The 25,123-nt window shown below is 38.3% G+C and overlaps 1 protein-coding gene across 2 annotated transcripts in view; it reads left to right on the top strand.

Moving 5' to 3' along the window:
* The window catches only part of LOC149146516 (uncharacterized), a 317,259-nt gene that overhangs the window by 230,865 nt on the left and 61,271 nt on the right, over positions 1–25,123 (top strand). Inside the window, exons 14-16 of one of the 2 annotated variants that reach the window (XM_089447797.1) lie at positions 12,007–12,050; positions 12,150–12,207; positions 12,357–12,480. In XM_089447797.1, the coding sequence (XP_089303923.1) occupies positions 12,007–12,050; positions 12,150–12,207; positions 12,357–12,479 (225 nt within the window). In that variant the 3' untranslated portion in view covers position 12,480. The remainder of the gene's footprint in view (positions 1–12,006; positions 12,051–12,149; positions 12,208–12,356; positions 12,481–25,123) is intronic. The other variant, XM_089447798.1, reaches the window with a different exon arrangement.

Raw genomic sequence — 25,123 nt, 5'->3', positions numbered from 1 at the left:
TTTATTTTCATTATGCGATCATTCATGAGTAAATGTGATGTAAATTAAATCTTAATGTTTAAGTGTAATAAATTATAATGTATCATTTATGCTTTATGATTGCACACACACACACACACACACATATATATATATTTAAATATTTTCTATATATATATATTCGCGTTTCCACGTTTCCAAAATTTGGGGAGGTCACGTTTTGTATCGCTTCCCGTTTCGGAAACTCGTACCCGTTTCCCCGTTTCATGCAACTTAGGCTACCTGATTCTATAAAGAACAATCAAGGAAAATATTCATCAGTAAAGGGTATATGGGACAAACTTCATGACCTTCATTCAAAAGGAGCATTGACCATGACCATCAGTCGAAAAGATGATGGAAATCAAGAAGGAAATCAAGAACCCATCATTGGAGCTGAAAATGAGAATGATGACATCAAGGCTAAAGTAGACCTAGAAGATGAAGAGAATGAAAAAGATTTTGTAGAAGATCTCCTCGCTCAACTTACGGCTGCCATGGAAGAGATTAACAATTTGAAAAAGGAAAATAAGGAACATAAGAAGATAGCACTAGTTGGTGACCAAGATCAAATAAGGGAGAAAGTTGACCTTGTCAAGCTTCAAGTACAAGAAAGGGATGAAGAGCTTGCCAAGCTTAAGAAGGAATTTCATCAAAGCAAAAGAAAGCATCATGAAGAAGTCATATCCAAGACAAATCAATTGGATAAAGAAAAGAAACAAAAAGATACCTTGTCAAGTCAACTTGAACAAAGGCACAAGAACTTGAACAAACTTGAAGAAGAGATTGGTCAATACAAGGTAGAGGTCTCCTCTCTCAAATCTCAACTACAAGAAACAAGGAAACAAGCACGAGGAGCTGAGAAGACAATGGAAGCATTGGAAATCATAGGAGGACAGGTTGATGAAGCAGAAAAGGAAAGAAACACCATGATATGTCAACTAAAAGCAAAGGATGAAGAAATCCTCAAAATGAAGTCAGATATCATATCCCTTAAAATAGAAATAGATGAAGCTATTCGTATCAAGGAAGAAACTGAGAAACAACTTGCTAAGAAGAATAATGAGTGTGAAAGATTGGAAGAAGAGATTGGCTTCCTCAGAAAAATGGTTGAAGGGAAGAACAAAATCTTGAAGAGCTCTCAAGCCTCGGATGACATGCTGAGCGATCAAAGATGTCCATTTGATAAATCAGGTCTCGGGTATGCTGGTGAATCCTCAAACAAGAATGATAATGCTTCAAACAAAAGGGATGTGAAGAAGCCAGGAAGAAATGGTGATGCTCCCAGTTCTAGCAAAGGCAAGGAGAAAAATCAAGGCAACAATAGAAGAAATCCTGCTCCAAGAAGGAATGTAGATGATGTCAAAGATGCGAGAGGCAATGGTTATCATCAAAGGATCTCAAGGCATAAAGGCTTCAGAAGTACATCAAGGAAATCTCCATCTCGCAGGTACCAAAGTTCTTTTTTTGGTTATTGTTATTCTTGTACAAACTTTGGTCACATGGCAAAATATTGTAAAGCATATCATAAAGATAGATGTTATGGTTCCCAACCATCTCATAAAGATAGATATTATGGTCCCCAACAATCTTCAAGGAACAATTTTGTAGGAAGAAATCATGAACGATGTAGAATTCTTCAAGTGCCATAACATTGGTCATATGGCACGTGATTGTAACTTAACCTGGGCTCTTACACAAGCTAGAACCATGCCAAAGAAGAAAGTTACACAAGTATGGAGAAGGAAGCAAATACAATTTGAAAGTCCCTTGAACTCTCCAGCCAACAACATATGTTATTGGCCTAAATTTTGACAATCTAAGCAATTGATGGGAAGACTCTGCCAAAAGATATGATGCATACAGATAGGGGGAGCCTGTGATTCTTGATCATTATTGCAGAAGCTATTAGTGAAAGGGTCCTTATGAAATCCTTGTTGAGCTATATTAACAATCATTCTTTGATAAAGATCATTTCTCAGTTGTACTCTATTGAAGGACATGATTCTGTAACCATTCTTTGGACTGTTGTTAAAGATGCTTTCCACTTAATCTCTAAGTAGCATTTGGAGCAACAAAGAAGGTCATCTAATGCTAGAAAAATAGGGCAAATAACTATGGTGTTGATATTACAAATGTTTTATGTCTTGACTCAGGGATTTAATGTGAGAACAGGTAAATTATGGACACAAATAGAGGCAACCTTCAAACAAACAGATACATCTGGAATGGAGTTTGAAGTAAGAGCAACTAGCAGCATATAACAAAACTGAAGCATTGCAAGAAGATGCAAATCAACAAAATGAATTTAAAAGACAGTCACAGATTGGATATCTAAATTTGCAAGCGGAAATAACTTGCAGAGATATGTACAAGAACACAAGGAAAAGATGGCTCATAGAAAGGAGAATGTTGTGCAGTCAAATATAACTTAAGCTGATATTGGTCACTTGGAAAATATAGCAACAGTGAGGCACAACCTCTCACCATTTCATCCAAATGCAGTGATGTTGAATACTAGATGGCAGTGACTCAAGGAGAAGCACAGAGACACAAAGGAACTTGGATCTGAAGAAAGATAGCAAGAAAGACAATTTCAGGGGCATTTTCTCTTGATTCGGACTATGAAGGCCTCTCAATTCTAACTGTGGAGACAACAATATGGATTGAAGCATAAAAACCTGGACTTGGACACTTGGTGTGTGACTATTTGCAATTTGGTTGAAAGCATTGAAGTAGAGCATCTTTAAAGCCATGATAAAGTAGTTCTGAGACATGAAGAGGGGATAATGTGCAATTGATGATAAAGCATCAATCCTTCTATCTTGAGTAAAAAGAAGAGCACTATGAAAGGGGGAGTCACAGACCCATGAAGATCTATTATTCATAAAGAACAGAAGCAGTTTGATAGGGTGAGTCCCAGAGCACTCCTTTGCCATTGATGTCAAAGTGGGAGAGAAGAATAATATTGCCATCAATAACAAAGGGGGAGATTGTTGACCTAGGTTGTCATCGATGTCAATATGGCAATATTTTAGATACTAGATGATCCATGAAGGAGAAGCAAAGCAGATCCATGAAGAGACAGGAGCAAGGCCATCAGGAAAGCCAAGCCATGAGTAAGAGTTTGTTAACGAAGGAGTTAACAAAGGAGGCATATCAAAGCTATCACTTATGCTTAAGAGTATTGCAGAATATCAGAGCAAGAGAGGCATATCGGAAAAGACATTGGAGCAAGAGGAGCCACATCGGAGGAGCATCGCATGTAATACATGCCCAAGGAGAATCGAGAGGAAGAAGTCATCAAAGGAATTAACATATCGGAGGAGCATAAACAACGCTATCGGAGCTACAAGAGGAGCCATATATATGCCAAAGAAGAACTATCGGAGGAGCCATATATATATGTCATATATATTGCAAAGAAGAACATATCGGAGGAGCATATGCAGAAGAGTTAAAGGAGGTGGAAGATTATATAATATATATGTGCAATATACACTATCTGAGGCGGAAAACATATATATATGCAATATACACTATCGGAGGTGGAAAACATATATATATCGGAATACACTATCGGAGGCAGAATATATATATATATATATATATATATATATATATATATATGTCGAAATACACTATTGGAGGCGGAAAGTATATATATATCAAAGAAGTTATAATTGGCGGGTTCTACTATGTGCCACTACTCGAAACCCCCGACTGCGATATACATGTGCGATATATATATAAGTGTTCTGAAGCATTCTTTTCAGTGTATTTAATATATTCTGGCTCTAAGCCTTGCCACATTAAAACCTGCGAATTGCAAGATATATATATATATATATATATATATATATATATATATATATATATATATATATATATACTGCGATACGTTGCGGACCCGCTGCAACATTATGAAAGGCTCTATTGTTATATTGCATCCACCCATCGGAACTCGCATATCGCAATACACAAAGGGCTATCACCCCTGAAACTGCCGATTGCGATTACACACGGACCCAAAGGGGTTATCAACTGCTGCTTAATATCATATCACATCCGCAGGAGAATCGACCATCGGCCATTGGCAATGTCATGAGCTCGAGTTATAAAAGACTTCCGGAAGCCGCGATTGCTGATTGCGATAATGTTGTGGAGGAGCGGACCGGATGCAGGTATAGATGCGGGTGTAATGATTTTGAAGTTCGCCCATAAGCGTTTTGGTCGGGTTTTTCCATATATTCCTGTGTATTTCAATATTTGTATTGCCCGAGGCTTTTTTAGGCCAAAAGCTTATAATAACAGTTCTGATAGTTTAGTGGGCCTGAACGATGGCGATTGCGATTGTGATGGTGACGTGGCAGGGGGACCTCTTGATTGGTACAGTCTCTCCGTAAACAACAAATTCCTGTGTATGAATGTTATTAAAGAAAAAAAAGGACCTCTCTGATATTGTTTAATAAGCATCATTTCCTGTGTAATTCGGCCTACTCTTTTGAATTAACGTGTCCGTGAAGCATTGGTTAATTCGAATAGGTAGAGAAAACTATAGCGATCGAGGAGGGAAGCTGAAGGATCAAGCGAGCGCAGAGGAAACTACAACGACCGAGGAGGAAGCCGAAGAGCCAGTGGAAAGAGGAAACCGACGGTCAGAGGCATTAGGAAGATACAAAAACAGAGAACAAGGAAAGTTGAATGTTGTTGTTGAAAAAACTGGAAGAAACAGAGGCAGCCGTAGGTCCAGTAGGACAGAAAAGGGCCGAAGGTCCAATAGGACAGGAGGCATTCGAAGGAAGAGCATCTCTGTTGATCATGTTACCCTGTGAAAGACTCAGACCTGTGATGAATTAATCAGGTACACAATGCAGTCTGTAGAACAATTTTGTGATGTAATAAATAATGTTTTATCTGACATTGTTTGAAGGGAGAAGTAGCCAACAGAGAAGCAGTCATGCTGAAGCATTTACTGTGACAGTGAGAATAGATGCTTGAACAGAAGGTTGGTTCTTGTGCAGAGCTTAGTGCAGCTAATAGTAGACTCACTAAAGCTGTGTGGAGACATTATCAGAGATCATGATGGCTATTGCAGACTCTGTGTGGACAGTATGAAGAGTTGTAAAGACTCCTTCATAAGAAGACTAGTTGCCATTGATGTTGTAGCATGGAGACTACAGTGAAGCTGTAAACAGATAGGACTCAGTAAAGAAGAGTTTTGAGCGCAGAACATTACTATCAAACATGCCTTGACAAGATTGGGTTGGAGGCCTTGAGGTTGGTGCCTCAGAAGTTGGAAGAATTGGTGTCCTTGGGGTTGGTGCCTCAGAAACTGGAAGGATTGGTGTCTTTGAGGTTGGTGCCTCAGAACTGGAAGGATTGATGTCTTGGGAGTTGGTGCTCCTAAGTCTAAGGTTGGTGCCTTAACAAAAATAGAGTTGGTGCTCTGGAGGTTGGAGCCTCACAAAAGTCCAAGTTGGTGCTTGGCAACTGATTGCAACCATTTATATATTGTATATATTTTATTGCAAATATTATATTAATAAAAGCATTTACTCTTGTTGTTCATCTTGTGTTTTGAATATAAATGTTTTAACTGGTAAAACAATAGTTGAAAAAGGAACACTGATTCACCCCCCCTCTCAGTATTTCCAACACTTTGGTGGCTCAAGATTTCATGGACCAGATCTTCAAACTACATGGCATGCCCACTTCCATTGTATCTGATCATGACCCGACTTTCACCAGTAACTTTTGGCAAGAACTTTTCAAGCTACAAGGCACCCAACTCCAACTAAGTACTTCCTATCATCCCCAAACTGATGGTCAAACTGAAGCAGTCAACAAATGTTTGGAGACATACCTAAGGTGCTTCACTTCAGAAAAGCAACATCAATGGGTACAGTGGCTACCTCTAGTTGAATGGTGGTATAATACTAACTATCATGCAGCCACCAAGATGACTCCATATGAAGCAGTGTATGGTCAACTCCCACCTTCACCTACTTCTTATATCCTTGGATGCTCTAAGGTGCAAGCAGTGGATCAACTCCTACAGAACCATGCAACCATGCTAGCCCGTCTCAAAGATAATCTCCATCAAGCTCAGAATCGCATGAAGCAACAGGCAGACCAACATCGTTCAAAGCACACATTTCAAGAAGGGGATCAGGTATTCCTGTGGCTACAACCATATAAGCAAACATCGCTCAAAGAAAAGGGCTGCCAAAAATTAGCTCCAAAATTCTACGGACCTTATCAAATACTTCAGCGCATTGGAGCAGTCGCCTACAAGCTAGCATTGCCACCAACTTCAAAAATCCATCCAGTCTTCCATGTATCATCCCTCAAGAAAGTAGTGGAGAACAATTGTAGAATTCAAATCAGTCTACCTGAATTGGATGAAGAAGGTTCACTTTGGCTCCAACCTGTTCAGGTCCTCGATACGCAAGAACGACATCTGCGCCGCTGCACAATCAAGGAAGTCCTCGTCAAGTGGAAAGACACCTCTCCAGAAGATGCGACCTGGGAACCAACCATTATTCTTCAGTAGTTTCCGCAGCTTCAGCCTTGAGGACAAGGCTGCTTTTTATGGGGGAGGGTATGTTAGGGTCCAACCCTAACCCTTTTACATATGTAATAAGGTCGAGTTATAGTTATAGTTAATTAAAGATTCAATAATGCCTGTATTAATAATTGTAAGTGGTTGACCCGCATTTAAGAAAGGGACCACAATTAGTTGCAAACAGGCCATGGTATTAGATAGATGGTATTGAGAGAACCATGGTAATGACCCATGGTATTGTATGTATGAATCCTATATAAAGGATAGAGACTCCCCATTGTGGAGTGTCGTGTTTTATTTTGTAATCGAGCTCTACTCTGCTGGAGGTTGCCCCCTCGAAGAGGCAAGTGAACATTGCTTTCATCTCTGGATAATAAATGCTTGTTGCTTTTCTCATTTTGTTCTATGTTTTGGGTTGTATTTGCGCATATTGGTATTCTGGAATCTTCTCGCAACTCAAAAACATAACAGACATTACATATATATACCTAGGTGGGAGTGCCCTTTAATGAAGGGTCATGCCCTTTTTAGACATGCTCTTCTATTATGACTAATTATACTTATTATTTTTATTTATTTATTGATATTGATATTTTTATGACTATTACACTCAAATATATATAAAGATTTTCTCCTTCTAGAAGCTTATTGAATATCTTTTGAAGTCAGTGATAAAGTTAATGGTTGTTTCTTTCGAATGTGATGCATTACATTTTCATATCAAATTGTTGAATATTGCTGCTGAAAAGTATTTGCCAAAGCTTATTTAAGGGGTCATTTTTAAAGGGCAATTTCATGCACCTTTGTATCTATCATCTTAGTAAGAGTTGTTGCAAATTTTGTTTGTCATGGTAGCACACACACTTATGTCAATTACTTGCCTAAGAGGATCACCTTAATCCAGGAATTCTCAGCTATTTTTCTTCAATTGTAAACAGAAAATTAAGGCTGATTGTAGCATGCAGTACTAGCTTTATTTTGCCATAATCATTTATCAAAACTGCCCTTATAGATTGATGCCTTGATTCTATTTGCCCTAGATTGGAAGGCATTAGTCTCAGTTCACACATCCATTTATTCTCTAAAGTTTATCATACATTGTAGTAGGGAAACCCTCGTTGTGCTAGAGGAGAACTAGCCTAAAGTGAGAAAGTGTTATGAATATCATTTATGTAAAAGTAATAAATATAGATGATAAATAATAATCATAATAATATGTAATTAAATAATAATTAGTTAAACAAATAGGCATGTCTAAGGAGACATGATCATTCATAAAGGGACACCTGCATAAGGTATATAATTAGGTCCTCAATTTCAATTGTATCATCATTATCATTTATACATTTTTAATATATATTTGGGTATCTTCAATGGATATCTACGTATTCTAAGTCTTCTGGAGTATTTAACTTGAAGAACGAACTTTGTTCATTCCATTTGGTATCAGAGCAAATGGATATTAGACTTGGGAAGTAAATGAATTGTTGGGTGATTTAATTGTAAGTTGAATCCCTGTCATTTAATTTGTCAACCCGGGGTTTCGTAAACTGACGAGGTATACCTGTACTATATGTACTAGGTGGTTATCTTTCAGATTAGATTAATCTAATGCAATTAAAACTAATTACAAAACAAATTAAATCAATCTAATTCGAATCAAACCAAACCAAATATAAAGAAATTGAAATCACACTTGCATAAAGGAAATCACACATGCTTGAAATTGAAATCACACTACACTTGCATAATTGAAATCACACTTACTAGAAAGTAAATCACACTTACTGAAATGAAATCACACTTGCTGAAAGTAAAAACACACTTGCATGAAAATAAATGAAATAAAACAACTACACTATGTTACCAATATGTACAAAGATGTGCAAACTGTGGTTGATGGGGGCCCTCCATTCCTCAGCAAGCACACTAAACAAACTATCACATCTTGGAGATCAAAGTGGCAGTATGTATTTCATAAAATGAGTTACAAGATATTACAACAATTCTCTCTCCTCACTTTACAAACCACATGGATGGAACTTGGAACCTCCAACTAGCAACTAACAACTAACACTAACACTCACAACCTCTAACTTGCATCTAACAACTTGACAATCCTTTGTATGAAGGGTGCACTCCTATTTATACAAAAAATGAGGATAACTATACAATAAATATAGATCCTTAGATCTCTCCTAAATCCACATTTATCTCTTGTGGTTACAACCAATCTCCTAAAAATATAAGATACAAATCCTCTCAAAATCCTCTTATCCATGATTCTTCTCCTTTGGACGTGCATAGTTAATGATCCACATCTTCTACAGTTATTCCACAAAACCTCATGAGTTGGAATTTGAAATTCGAATTTGTGGTTGGATGGCCAAGTAGGACCCTTCTAGAATCTCCAAGTAGGCCTACAATATCACAAAAATCATAACACTTTTAGATATATATGAAAATATGTTAATTTCCTAACATTTAATCACAAATTCACTTATAATACTTAAAATCAATGACTTGGAAAATAATAATGATAAACCCATATAATGATGAAAATGGTTACTTAATGTAAAGTTATGGGGCTATAGAGTTACGGAATGAGGGTAAAATGATGGAAATGAAGGTGAAAGTGGATGACATTTTGGAGACCCAACTTACCCCCAACTGAAGATGTTGCATGTCTTCATGCAACTATTGCATTGATTCCCTTAATCATAAGTTGATCTTCTTGAAATGTTTTGCTTTTATATGAGCTTTGACTTTGTATTGGTTCATTTTTAACTTTGCATAATCATATCATTTGATAATTTTATTCTTTTTGCAAAGCGTACTTTGAAATACATTTGATTGCGACATATATTTTTTATCGTTTGTTCTTGTGTGACAACCAAAACTTTATGAGTATTCGTTCTTGTGTAACAATACTTTCGTTATTTTTGTTGCATCAAAATACTTGAAAACATTGAGAATTCATTTTTAAGTCCCATAGTGGCTATCAACCATTTATTGTGCTCATCAATGGATCATTGCAAAACATATAAACTTTTTGAATAAAAAATGCAATAATATAAGATAATTTTTTGGCCGACGTGTTTCAAACCAACAGGTGTGGGTCATCATCAGGACCAGATGAAGAGGCAGACCATGGCAAAGGCTTAAATAGAGAGCAATGTAGAGACATAATTTCAAGTAACGACTATTTTAATAAATTAATATTATAATTTAAATATTATTATTTAAATATTTGTTTTTAATATTTTAATAAATTAATATTATAATTTAAATATTTGTTCGAATATAGTCGTTACTTGAAATTATGTCTCTACATTGCTCTCTATTTAAGCCTTTGCCATGGTCTGCCTCTTCATCTGGTCCTGATGATGAACCACATTTGTTGGTTCAAAACGCGTCGGCCAAAAAATTCTCTTATGTGATTTCTACCGGAAGACTTTGCTTAATTCATTATGGATAACAGAAGCTTGAATACAGAAAATGCAATAATAGTTGATTTGGGAAAAATATGTTGGTTAGAATGCAATGAAATGTGACATGTGGCATGAAATATGAATATCCCTTCCCCCCAACTTTAGGTGTTTTCAGTTTTCTTGCAAATGAAAAAGCGGATATGAATGTGGTGAGGGATTTTCCAAAATCAGAATTTTTGCATTCAAGGAATTACATGATTAAAAATTAGAAAATTACATACTTTCACTTACCTGAAAAGTGGACAAGTTACGTATATCAAAGACTGTGGTCGCTGCTACTGGATCATGGAGTATGAAGTAAAAAAATCTGATCTGCTTCTTCTTTCCCTTGGTTGTATGAATTGAGGATGAGATTGGAATCTTTATTGCTATGGCTGCTGAATTGAGTCCTGCTGCAAACTGTTGAAATCATGTAGTCTTCATTCGTTCCCACTCGATGGCATAATTCTTATCTATGTGAATAGATGTGTCAATGTCAAACATAGAAAATAAATTGTTGGACTACTGACCATTAATGAATGCCATTGACCAACACGAGACTACTCACCATTGATGTCAATATCACAACTCAAGAAGAGGTTAAGTCAGTTGAAGGAAAAATACATTCACATGTTGCAATTCAGATGATGAAAATTCCAAACAAATTTTTGTACTTAACTCAACAAACACGGTACCAGAAGAAAATAAAAAAATTGCCACACACCTAATAAGGGAAAGTCAATCCAAAAGAATTCCCTATTGACATTTGAATCACGAGAGTAGACAACTCAACCAAGCTACGTATCTGTACCATTCAGAACAGAAACAACAATCTGATGTTCCGAATAATATTGAAGTACAATCCAGTTCAGTGACAACAATTCATCACAACTTTTTAGTAATCGAAAGATTCCACTGAAGATTAATTTATGATGGTCAGACCCTTTCTCTATGCAACAATTTTATATATCACTCCAAGGATCATATCAACTTGTATCAACAAAGATGATAGTTTCGAGATGAGAAAGCATTTGTGACAGAAAAGAGATCAAACATTTTCATCAGTGAGCTTTGAGGACAAAGCTTTTTGAGGTGGAAGACAATGTTATGAATATAATTTATGTAAAACTAATAAATATAGATAGTAAATAATAATCATAATAATAATTAGTTATACAAAGAGGCATGTCTAAGCAGGCCCTCAATTTCAATTGTATCATCATTCTCATTCATACATTTTTAATATATACTCTGGTATCTTCAATGGAAATCTACATATTCCAAGTCTTTTGGAGTATTTAATTTGAAGAACGAACTTTGTTCGTTCCAGAGAGGGTGTTGTTGTGGTGACAATGAAAAACCCCTTGAAATTGCACTTCTGTTTTAGTGATTTCCACTTGAAGTACAGGTTTGGGAGGTAATGGGAGGAAAGCTTTTCAGAATGATGAGGAAGACCTGTCAAAATCAGGAAATGCTTGGAAAAAAGTACTGAAATGTTTCCCAGTATATCTATATTGAAGGAATGGTACTAAGAATTCCAAGCCATTTCCTAGGCTTCTGGATTTTGGAAGCATTTCCAACGGGAAATGGACTGCTGGGGTTTGTTTCCAGTAGGAGAGGAATCCATTAAAGATCCTGTGGCCAGTAGATGACAAAATTTCTATGCAACCTGTAGTCTTTGTATGTAGGAAGTTAAATATAAAAAATGAATAGGTAATGTGTAGTACAAGCATTGTTATGAAATAATTCCGTAATAGGCATTATATAGTCAGGCATTACTGCAGGAAAAATTAGCCTGCAGGTGCCTAACATTTTGATAAATTGGTGATAATTCAATCAGAAATTTGATAAATAAAATGAATACTTTTGCTGCCAGGACTTTTCTTTACTTGCGTAGAGTTATTTCATTTCTCTGTATTTATGCTTCATTAACTTGTATTAAACATGCAGGCTTCTATAATGTCCAGGCATCTTGCTAAGAGTGAAAACTCAAGGTAGGTATATCTTCTGTCATTGAATGTCTTTCTAATGAATGCCTTTCCATTGTCTGTTTTAACATTACTTTTTAATACAAGTTTCACTTATATTTTCAGGAGAGTTATGGGTCATTTGGATTCCGATATGGAGCCAATCCTTTCAACTACAGGAGAGGTGCCTTTTATTTGTTTTCTCCAACATTAATCATGCTTCCGGTTTAGCCACTATTTATTTCTTTCACTTTGCCATCTGCTGTACCGTGTTCAGCTGAATAGAATGCTGAAAGGTTTGGAAATGATAATGTGCTTTAACTGTATGTGCAGGACAGGGCTACACTACAGGGAAGAGCTAAGCAGATGGAGGCAGAGCGCTCGACGAGAAAGGCACCTATGGAAGTAGACAAGGAACGCTCTGAGGTAGATAAAAGAAGTGATGTGTGGGTTTGAGGTTAGGTTCATATATTTTTGGTCTGAATTGTGATTGCCATGGTCCCAGGGTGACATTGTGATTGTATACCCCACGTGATGGCTTTGTTACATGTTTTGCCTTGACATTTTATGGTTTTTTGTTTAGAATTTTCTATTGGATTAGCAGGAGGATTGGGCAACTGCTGTAAAGTATTAATCAATGAAGCTCAATGCTGATATAAATAGATAGCTCTAGCAAAACAAAGTTTTGGTGTCCTTTTGTAGTATAATGAGAGTAAAAGGGTTACAGAAGATAGGGGACTAGTGGCTATCCAATTATGGGCCAATTGAGTGAAGATGGCAAGCCAAAGAGAGCAATTCAGGAATGATAAAGCACATAAAGCTGTTATACATGCCACAATAACTTTCAACTTGCTGCTAAATAATGAATAAATGTACTTGGGAGGGGCCTTTAAAAGGTAGCAAACTCAAGCACTGTTTTGAAAGTCCTACAATGAAGTGTTGATCCAACAACCACTCTTAACAATTCGATTGATGCAAGACAATGCATTCAGAAATATCACATCAAATGGAGTTAAGAGGAGAAACACTCATATGATAAGTGAACCTTTCCATATGGCTTCTCATAATTAGGTCTTTGCATGCAACTCCTAGCATCCACCAACAACAATTAGAAGTAAAATATAGCTTCACATATGATAATCTAGAACCTTTTATGATTAAAATATATATAAATACCAATGTTATGAACAAAGTTCGTATTCTGTAATAATCTTCAGAATACTTCGAAGGCAAGAACATCCATTGTAGGATAAGTAATTTATATATAAGAATATTTGAATACAAGTGAGATGATGATTGTTACAAATGAGGGCCCACTTATATAGCCAGGTAGGTGCCCTTCATGAATGGTCATGTCTCTAGAGACATGCCTTTTCAGTGAATAATTATTGTTTAATTAACTATTATTATCATTATTGTTTATTTATATTATTTATATATATTTTATTCATAACAGACTCTTATGATTTAAATAAAATTCTTTTTCCTTTTTCTTCCAAAACTCCAAATGGGACTTGACTCAAGGACAATAGGATTGATTCATGACAAATATTCTTTTGACTCAATAAACCCTAGAAGCATGAAGAACATGTTTGACTAATGAAATAATAATAATAAATTCTTTTTCTTCTTTTGTTTTTATATGGAATATGTTGAATGGTGTTGTCATTGATGTCAACATTGGTTCTTGAACACTCTTAATATTTGTCTAGGATTACATCAGTTGGAAACTCCGAAGGAAGAAGCCTTTGAAGCTCCAAATAGCTTTGTACTTGTTGAAGATTTTTGAGGACAAAGATTGGTGAATTTTCCTCTGTGACCATTGTTAGTTGATGCTCCTTGTTATGCTGATTCCAACAATATATGGCACGTTTTGTGGCTCTTCACGGTTCGAAAAATATGGTCTTCGAAAGATATAAGCCCCAATAGGTGGATGATGTTGCATCACATAATTAAAGGATAAATTCATTATTGATATTAAACAGGAATATTATTGATATTTAGAAGTTCAAAATTAGGAAGAAAATTTGGCTCCAACCAAGAGTCAAATTTGAAATTAAATAAAGTTTCATCGAAATGGCTTTTGGCATCAGTGTATTTGACTTTAATCTTGTTTCCTAAAAGAGCAAGTTAGACTCATAAAATATTGATTCCAATATTTAAATTTTGAAATTAAAATTCGCTTCCCTCCTTTGTGGGTAAGTCGACCTTTTAAGGTCTATACCCTCTACTATAAAAAGTGATTGATTCCTCCTCCATATAGCAAAAAATCAACATACATCTTTTAATTAGCTCTTTGAGGTTTCAACTTGTGAATTTGGCAGCTCAGTGACAAATTCCAGCCATTGGATTAGATTCCTCTTTCTGAGAGGACCAAAATTGACTTTTGAAGCACTCAATTTGGACAAGGAAAAATATATTTTTGATGATGAAACCCACATTGGCACATTTGTTTAGGGTAGCCTAGAAGCTAAACAAGCCCTCCTCCAATGCATGTTAGTACAAGTCAAGTCCTCCTCATTTGGCATCACACAACACAACGCATTCTTCTCTCTCCTCATTTGATTGGTTCGTACAGTTCAGGAATTGTAGGGATCTCTCACACGTGTGAAGGGACAAGTGTTTTCTTGATTGGTTGAATTTCATATCTATTTCAGGGCATTGACTAGCATTGACTATGGGCATTTTGACTGATTTTAACTATGATTTCTCTTGGGATTTTCCTATATGACTAAGACAAATTGGAGGGCACAAAAATAGAGGAAGTCTGGGCACTTTGACCACAAACCTTGTCATGTCCCCAATAAATAATTTTGCTAAGTAAAATCCTCAATTTTGTAATTTTGGTGATGAATATGTTGGTCAAGGTTGTCATTGATGTCAATATGGCATTGGCCTAGATGGAAATATTCTTGTGATACATGATGTTGCCCTAACAAACCCTAGGCGAATCCCCTAAGCATGAAGATGATGTAAATTCCAATGTTCCACCAAGGTTCCAGGACGAGGGGGTGAGGGAGCGAGGGGGCGCGGGAGCGGCCTATGCAAAAGCTCCCCACCATTTTTTAGGAAACGTAGGGGAGCGTCAAGGTTTTAAAAACTTATAAATATAAAATATAATTTATTAATTGAGTCCACTATGACAATTTGGTTTGAATTGAAAAGCTGCAAAGCATGATCATTGATATGAATATCATTATCTAAATTTCTAATATCATATAAAATAATAAATTTAAAATTCTAATTATAAACAAAAACAGTTTCAAATTATAAACAAAAACAGTTTCAATTTTCTTTTTTAAACACAATGAACACTCAAAACATAATGATAAAAAAAGAAATTAAAAAAAAATGAAAAAAAACAGCAGCCTAAATCAGGAAAATTCAATAGCAGATATCAAGTTCCTACAGTACAGGATTACATTTGGATAAGGGACATGGGAGTCTAAAGTCATGGGTCTTTCTTCATTCACAAGGAAGTATTACCTCCAACGTTCATGAAAATTGAAATCCCTTCCAACGTTCATATGAGAAATCCTTTGCTCCTACTTAGAATATAAATTGAGATGTGATGTATCTTGATGAAAATATAAAAAGATGTGAAGATATTAACGAATTATCATTTGAACTCTTTGATCACCCTACAAGAGCAAAATGAAGGAATCTTTTAAGGGTTAGGGCTTTATTCTTGTTTGGTTGATTACAGGTCTACTAGAATAGCATTTGAACGATGAAGGTCTATCCCAAGCTTTCGGCCTTGAACTCTGAATTTAGAGCTCAATTTTTGTTAGCTCGAATTCCAGAAATAAGAAGTGAATTTCTCTGTTCTCTACTGAAGCAACAAATCAGGGCTTAAGTTTCGTATTATAGGTGGATCACTCTAATTTTCGGTGGCATTAAGGCTACATACTTTTGCACTTCAAACTAGCTAATACTTGCAAACATATTCATCCCCTTTGAAGCATAGCAACTCAATACACGTTGAGGTTGATTATAGAAAAGGTCTCGGTGTCATGCGGATGGGATTGAGCAAGTGAATACAATGCATTACCTCTCTGCAACCTGTTTGCATTTGATGGTCTCGGTCATTTAAAATTTCTGAGTATAACGATTAAAATAAGAAGCTCGATCCTTGATCAAATCAAGTGAATGCAGAGATGTAAACGCAGTTACACAAATGCTCATGAACTGTTACTTACCTGTTAGGCTGTAGCAGATCGCTCCTCGCACGCAGCGCTGCTCGCATGATGCTTGATGGGAGGTGCTGCTCGCACGATGCTCGACGGGGGGTGCTGCTTGCACGATGCTCGACCGGAGGGAGGGAGGAGTTCTAGAATCTGAACAGTGAAATCGAAGGCTGTGAGTGGAGCGCTCAGTGAAGGCTGTGAGTGTGTTGTTCTGTGTTCACGATGCGGTTTTTATAACATGAAACAGCTAAATTCCAAAACCCTACGCTTAGTTTAACTGTTAATTAAAGATTAGTTTTAGCTTTAAGTTAATTAAAATCGTTTTTTTGCATAAACGTGTGCCACGTCCCCCCTCGCCCCCCCACGTCCCCTCACGTGCCCCCCTCGTCCCCCTTTTCGGAAACGCCCACGTCCCCCCTCGTCCCCCTTTTCGGAAACGTCCCCTCAGGAAAGGGAAACGACTCCCTGGCACGTCCCCCTGAGTTTCCTCATTTTTGGGAGCGTGGGGAAACGTCCCCTACTCGTCCCCAAGTCCCCGGAGCGCGGGGGAGTGAGGAAACTAGACCCCTAGCGGTGGGGGCGAGTCCCCGTGGAACACTGGTAAATTCCCTAGCTATATATCTCTGTCTATATGATGACAAACCCTAAATAGTTGATGCATGATCTAATGAAGAAACCCTAGACATGTACCCTAGACATACCCTAATGAAAAACCTCCAAGTATGAATCTACTTGTTAATACAACCCTAAAGACTATTGCCAAACCCTAACCCTAAGTTACTATGTCCCAAATTACAAACACCATATACTATACAAGTATTACCTATACACTTAAAAATATTAATTTGAACCATACCCTAACTCTTGAAATATATATACAAGGAATATATATAGGGGACATATATACTTGAATGTTTCACTAATCTAAAATCATTGGACATTATTAAAAAAATGAAGAGGTAACATTGTTAGATAATGGACCCCACAACATCTCCTAAAACGTTGATTTTAAACAATGTACACATTGTATGCTGGAGGTATGAGTCATATTAACTTTGAACATGTCTAACATTTGTGGGCTCCACAAATCATGTCGGCCTCTCTAAATATGACGTCTCTCCCTCATTAAATTTTATATAAATAACCAAATGTCAATATAAATTCAAAAATACCTTTGACGCTAAGTTGTATACTCTAAAATGTATTAGACGTTGAATGTGTAGAGTAGCAATCAAGAGTAGCCTTCTTGTTGAATAGAGCTTCATCTACTGCTCTGGATTGTACAAAAGGTATCAAAAACTTGAACAACTGTTGAAGGCTTCCTCTCGGACTGTTTTGGCATCTTATTGGAGACTGTTGAAGGTTCCTTCTTGGGACTGTAGAAGCATAGTAGAAAGCACATCTGTCAATCTTGTAAACAACCAATTCTTTGGAGTAAGCGACAACATACTGTTGTAACTTTTAAGTTCAGTCTTGTGAAACTGTAAGTACATTTGATTAAGGAACAGTGAAGGATTTTTACGAAGGTGGCAATTTATGAAGCAACTTGAAGAATAATCTTGTGGGTCCTTTGTAAAAGCATTTTTGCACAGTTTGAAGAACATTTGTAAAAGCAGATCGTGAAAACATTCTTGAAGACATTAGTTAACTTTGTAATGCATGACTAAAGTCCTCATGAGGTGACCTTGAAGAAGTTTTGTTTGGGTAACATGAAGAGTTGTGGAGATACCTTCTAAGAAGACAAGGTTATCATTGATGAAGTGATTTGGAGAAGGCAGTGTTGGCAAAGATATTGTTAGGGCTCATTGCAGATGATATTGGGAGTCATGAAGAACTAGTAATCTTATATTGAAGAATTGAGGTTGTGGGTTGGAGCCCTAGAGGATAGGTGTCCTCAAAAAGACCAGGCTGGTGCCTGTACCAAAGATAGGGTTGGAGCCCTAGAGGTTGGAGCCTCAAAGTAACAAGATCGAAGTCTTGGAGGATAGGGTTGGAGCCCTAGAGGATCGGTGTCCTCAAGAAACCAGGTCGGAGCCTGTACCAGAGAGGGGTTGGTGCGTCTAAATGCAAGGTTGATGCCTTGGGAAGATAGAGTTGGTGCCCTAGAGGTCAGAGCCTCACTAAAGTCCAAGTTGGTGCTTGGCAATAGGTTGGAGCCTGGGAGATTGAAGATTGGTGTCTTCATCTAGGGTTGGAACCCTATATACATTGTACTTGATTTATTGTGAAAAAGGAATTAATAAAAGCATTTATTCTTGTTGTTCATTTTGTGTTCTAAATATAAATGATCTAACTGGTAAAAGTAACAATTGAAAATAAACGTTGACTCACCCCCCTCTCAGTATTTCCAACGGGATAAATATTTCGACAAATAAACTTAGGAAAAGTGGGTTGTGGAGGCTCAATTTAATTTTTGGAGAGAAAAGAAGGCTAAACTTAGGAAAAATAAAATTAAAGTGGTAATGGGTTGTGGGGGCCACTCAAAAAAGAAAATTGAACCCCCTTGGGAAAATTGAACCACAAGGAAGAAGTGAGAAAGGGAGGTTGAAATTGGTGGAGCCCACAAGGAATAGATGAACAACAATTATAAAAGGGAGAGAAGAGTCTCATTTTGGACATCTTTTTGGCATTTCATTTTCAGAACTAGAGAGTTTGCTTGAGCTGCTTAGCCAAGTTAACTAGTGTTGTTTAGCACAAGGAATTTCCAAGCGGGAATTCCACCTCTTCTTCGGTGAACTTCGAGTGTCACCCTAGGAGAGAAGTTGAGAGAAAAATTCTACCATTCGGAGAGTCGGTTCGCAACATATTTTCAACTAGTGTGAATTTGAGGAGGACGTAGAAGAAGAATTTGTGGAGCTTAGGAGAGTAGCTAACCGGTGGAATTTGGGCTAGAGAATTTGCAGGAAATTTCCTTAGGGGAGGACGAGTTTCTCTTGAGAATTTTCCGGGCTGAGAGCACTGCTATTTAGAGGGCCGAATTTTTCCTCTCTAGGGCCCGCTGAAGCATTTTCTAGTTCACCATACAACGCAGGGGTTTGAAGAGGATATTTCGAGCAGGAGTTGTGCTGAAACTTCTCACTCATTCTCAGAAGAATATTGCAAAAGAATTTCCAACAGTTTGAGCGAGGAAATTAGAGCTATTGTAGTAGGAATTTTGGGTTGGGCGCAAAACTCATTAGCTGGGCAATTTCGTAGTATTTTGGGCATTCTGGGTCAGTGGGAATTAGCCTAAGAGATTTTTGGAATTTTGTGGGTTTTATGAGAAGAGGCTCCAGTTAATTTGGTTGAATTTTCTTTGCACTTTTGAGGGCCAAAATAGAAGGTTGAATCTAGCCAACAACAACAATATTTCTAGAGTAGGGCGCAGTAATTTGGGGAAGACATTCTACCACTTGGGTTCGTGATATTTTTTTGTAGGTTTTGTTGGTTGGGGTATGAGAAACCTCTCTCTAAGTTTTCAAAAAATTTGGAGCAGTTTAATGATTTATGGGTCTTGGAGATCTCATGCGCCTTAGCCTCTCCTTCAAATTTCAAGGCTAGAACACATCCGATGCTGCCAAAAATCAACACTCCCTCTTAGCGAGGAATGTGCTCTAGTAATGCTTCATCACTGAAACATCACATTGATTTTCCACATCGGTACCTATGCTGATGCTAGGCTTGTTGCCCCACATCCATTGCACTGTTGCTTTCTATACTGCTGCCCATGACACTTCCACTGTCATTGTTACATCTGTACTGCAACTCCCTCTCAACATGCTGCATCATGTTTCCCATAGCACTGCCACTGCTAACTGTTGCACTGCAACTCCCGACACTTATCCATTTCCGCCATTGAAATGGATTATTTACCATCCCCATCTTCTCCCTGAAATAAACAAACTTTGTTCTTCCGAGAGCCTTGGTGGGGATGTTTGCCACCTGTTCTCCTGTAGGAGTGTATCTCAACTGTACTGCTCCTCGTTGGACACAGTCTCTAACAAAGTGACACCTAATATCATTGTGCTTCGACCGATCATGAAATACTGGATTCTCAGAGAGCTTGATGCAACTTTGATTATCACACATGATCCTGGTTGCTTCCATCGTTCTCCTGAATAGATCCCTAAGCAATTTCCTAAGCCATATGGCTTCGCATGAAGTTGTACTAGATGCCATATATTCTGTTGTAGCTGAGCTAAGAGCCATAGATTTCCATTTCCTACTGCACCAAGAGGTCATCCCTGATCCAATGTTGAAACAATAGCCAATTGTACTTTTTTGAACTACTGAACTTCCAACCCAATCTGCGTCAGTGAACCCACTCATTTTGATGTCATTGCCTCGGGTGTACAATAGTCCATGCTCGACTCCTCCTTGTATATACCTGAGAACATGTTTAGTGTTGATTGGGATAGCATCGAATGTGCTCTAGCCATGAAAATTGGTGGAAAGGCTAAAGCACATGAGATCTCCAAAACTCAGAAATTGTTTTGGAAAAATCCATCCGGATGAAGAGTTTTTCGTAAATAACTTATTGGGAAATAAGTAGGTAAAATAAATCAGTTGTTGCAGTGATAGAAATTTCACATGGTATCAGAGCAAGTAATCAGAGACAAGAAGGGAAAATAATTATGGGTCGAGACCATGAGGCAAAGGGATCTATGTCAGGAGACTCGCATAGATTTTCAGAAAATTGCACAAGAGACAGTAATTTCGATTTCTCTATGTTGGCTTCCAGATTGGAAGAAGAAGTTGCTTGTGTGACTAGCTCTGCATCATCAAGGGTATGATATATAGATAGTGGAGCCACTTGGCATATGACGGGAATCCGGGAATGTTTCTCAGATTATTAGGAGGAAAGGATGAATTTTCAGATCACCATGGGCAATAAGGCAAAGTGTACTCTAGTAGTGAAGGGTACCATAGTTTTTCAAACAGAAACGGGAGAGCGGTTTCGTGCTACCAATGTGCTGCATGTACCAGGATTGGGGATGAACTTACTTTCCGTGTCGCAATTTCAAGGCAAGGGCTATGATGTTTTCTTCATCAAGGAGAAAGTATACGTCAAACACCCAAGCTGGAAAAAGAAAGTGTAGATCGGGATCAGAAGTAACAGGTTGTACAGACTACAACTAGAATCACCAAGGGCACAGAAGAATGGGACATTTGCACCATGGGGCTCTGAGTATTCTCAGGAAAATTGTAACAGGAGTTCCGAATCTTAGTACAGAACGAGATGATGTATGCAGAGGATGTGCTTTGGGAAAGTATGCCAAAGCAACATTTCCTATAAGTAAAAACAGGGCCAAGAGTGTACTAGGATTGATACGTTCAGATATCTGCGGACCTATGTCCACTAAAGATCTTAGTGGTGCCGAGTACTTCGTCACCTTCATTGATGACCACTTAAGGAAAACTTGGATTTATTTTCTGAAAACCAAGGACGAGGTTTTCTGTCGATTCAAAGATTTCAAGGCTCTGGTGGAGAATCTGACAGGGAAGAAAATAAAAGTTTTGCGCTCAGATAATGGTGGAGAGTATGTCGATAAGGACTTCACTGATTTTTGTGCTAAGGAGGGCATCATAAGACAGTGGATAACTCATTACAATCCGGAGCAGAATGGAGTAGCAGAAAGAAAGAACAGGACTATCATAGAAGCAACTAGGGCCATGATGTATGATCAGGATATGCCAAAGTTCCTATGGGCAGAAGCATGCAACACGCCAGTCTATGTTCAGAATAGAACTCCTCATTGGGCATTGGGCAAGATTACTCTAGAAAAAGTATTCATAGGGAAGACACCTGAAGTTAGTCATTTCAAGATATTTGGGAGCTTAGCATATTGCCGCATACCCAAGGAAAAGAGCAAGAAGTTGGATCAAATTGTAGAGAAAGGATGTCTAGTGGGATATAGTGAGAACACTAAGGCATACAAAATCTATCTTCCAGGGAGCAGGAAGGTAGTAGTTCGAAGAGATGTGAAGTTCATGGAGGACAGGGCTTTTAGAAAATCTCGAGAAATGCCTTCTGAGGAGCAGTCAAAAGATGAGCCGTTGGTCAAACTTTTTCAACCAACGGAAGTAAAGAATTCTTCCTTGGATCAGGAAGAATCAGAGGATGGGGAGGAGCTAACAGAAGCAGTTGCTACCAGAGGAAGAAAGAGCAAGGAACTTCGTCAGATTCTGCGAGATGCAAAGGATTTCATCGGTGCAGCAAGAAACAATAAGAGGGAGCGAAAACAACCAGATAGATATCAGGCATTACAAGCTCAGGATGGGGAGCCTGCCAATTTTCAGGAGGCTGCTCAACATTAGTTTTTGTTGGATGCAATGTTAGAGGAATACAACTCCATAATGGTGAACAATGTCTGGGAGGTAGTGCCAAGGCCTCAAGACAGATCGATGGTAGGTTCGAGATGGATCTACAAGATTAAATACACTGCAAACTGTAGTGTGGAGAAATAGAAAGCCAGGTTTGTGGCTAAGGGGTATGCTCAGAAGGAAGGAATTGACTACAAAGAGACCTTCACCCTAGTAGCCAGGTATACATCTATTAGAACCGTGATATCTCTTGCAGCACAGATGGGATGGGAGATTCATCGGATGGATGTCAAAACAACATTTCTGAACGGGGTGATAGAAGAAGAGGTAACATTGAACAGCCAGAAGGCTCTGAGACACATGAGAAGAAGTCCCATGTATGCAGATTGAAGAAAGCCTTGTATGGGCTGAAACATGCACTAGAGCATGGTATGGTCGAATTGATGGCTACTTGCAGAAGATGGAATTTGTCAAAAGTGATGCAGATCCAAATCTCTACTATCTGGTTGTAGTGAATGAGCCTCTAATCCTAGTATTATATGTGGATGATCTCGTCCTTACAGGATCATCTAGGCTCGTCGAGGACTGCAAGAAGAATCTAGCCACAGAATTTGACATGAAAGATTTTGAATAGATGCATTATTTCTTGGGGTTGGAAGTTTGACAGCAAAAGGAAGAGATCTTCCTCGGGCAAGGGAGATATGCTACAAAATTTTTGAAGAAATTCAGGATGGAGGATTGTAGACCCATGGCTACTCCAATGATCACCAACTGGAAGAAAATTGATGCATCAAAAGACAAGGATGTTGTTCCCACCTTATATAGGCGGCTCATAAGGTCCCTGATATATCTGGTCAATACCAGACCAGACATTTGTTACGCTATCAAGACCCTCAGTCAGTTCATGGTGGAACAGAAGAGGGCGCACTAGGCAACAACCAAACATGTTCTTAGATATATACAGGGAATAGTCGATTATGGACTCTCTTGTACACCAGGAGTAAGGATATCAGATTGAATGGATTTACTGATGTAGATTGGGCTGGAAGTTCAATGGATCGGAAAAGTACCTCTGGGTAGTTTCAATATTGGATTGGGAATGACCTCTTGGTGCAGTAGGAAACAGAAATCTGTAGCTCTGAGCTCAGCTAAAGCAGAATATATGTGTGCAAGAACAGCTTCGTGCGAAGCTGTATGGCTTAGAAAACTGCTTGTGAACCTATTCAGAAGAAAGATGGAGGCGACCATGATCATGTGTGATAATCAAAGTTGCATCAAGCTCTCTAAGAATCCAGTATTTCATGATCGGTCAAAGCATATTGATATTCGATGTCACTTTGTCAGAGACGGTGTCCAATGAGGAGCTGTACAGTTGAGTTACGCTCCTACATGAGAACAGGTAGCAGATATCCTTACCAAGGCGCTTGGAAGAACCAAGTTTGATTATTTCAGGGAGAAGATGGGGATGATAAAGAATCCATTTCAGTAGCAAAAATGGGTATGATGTTGCAGTGCAGTAGCAGTTAGCAGTAGCACAGTGCGACATAATGAGAAGGGGTTGTAGTGCAGATGCAGTGTTGGGAAAAAGGACCAGCAACAACACGGATGCAGAGAGAGTTGCAGTGCAGATGTAGTGTTGGGAAGGACCAACAACAACATGGATGCAGGGGGAGTTGCAGTACAAATGTAGCAGTGGCAGTGATAGAGCCATGGGTAGCAATACAGGATGTTGGGCGGGAAGGCTTAGTATCAGCACAGGTACCGGTGTCGTATAATCAGAGTGATGCTCACTGTGGAGTATTACAAGAGCACAATCCTCGCTAAGAGAGAGTGTTGATTGGGGTAGCATCGGATGTGCTCTAGCCATGAAAATTGGTGGAGAGGTTAAAGCACATGAGATCTCCAAAACCTAGAAATCGTTTTGGAAAAATCCATCCGGATGAAGAGTTATTAAAATAATTAATATTTTTAATGGGTTCCTAAGTCTAAACTTAGGGAAATAAAAATATTAATGGGTATTAATAAAGATAAGGATGAGAAGCTTCCAAAAGATAAGGATCAAGTCTATTTTAATCTTAGTCGTTGATTAGGAACTTAATCTCGGCCGTTGATTCATCAACAGGAGAAATATAAAAGGGGACTTGAGGGTCAGTTGGAGACACACTGAGGGAGATCAGTCAATTCGATTTCTGGAGCGGGATTCGCTGAGAAATTCGAACTAGAGGTCTGAAGCACAACAAGAGGTAGCGGGTACGAAACAAAGAGTCAGGAACAACACCAGAAGATCAGCGCAGAGGTTAGAGTGGCAGATGCAGAGGCAGTAGGACTGCACAACCAGTGGAGGGCCTGCGTAGGTGATGCAGAGAGGCCCAGTGCTGACGCAGAGAGGCAGGAGCTGACGCAGATGGTCTAGGAGCTGCGCAAAGGCTAGCAAGCCTGAGTCTAGGAGAAGTGCTGGAGAATTTATCTCTGTTGGGTAAGCCAGTTTGGCACTCAGTTGCACTGAAGAATAGCTGAATAATAAAATTCTCATCTGTTGCACTGGTTTTCCCGCATTGGGTTTTTCCGGGGACAATTGTCCAAAATATCGGTGTTGATGTGTTTGATTCT

This window comes from Pinus tabuliformis, chromosome X (assembly GCF_031772625.1).
Source record: "Pinus tabuliformis cultivar Carrire ecotype Pingquan chromosome X, CPIR1, whole genome shotgun sequence".
NCBI classification, from domain to species: domain Eukaryota; kingdom Viridiplantae; phylum Streptophyta; class Pinopsida; order Pinales; family Pinaceae; genus Pinus; species Pinus tabuliformis.
The sequence above is the reverse complement of the archived record's forward strand: the minus strand, read 5'-3'. Positions and strand labels throughout refer to the sequence as shown.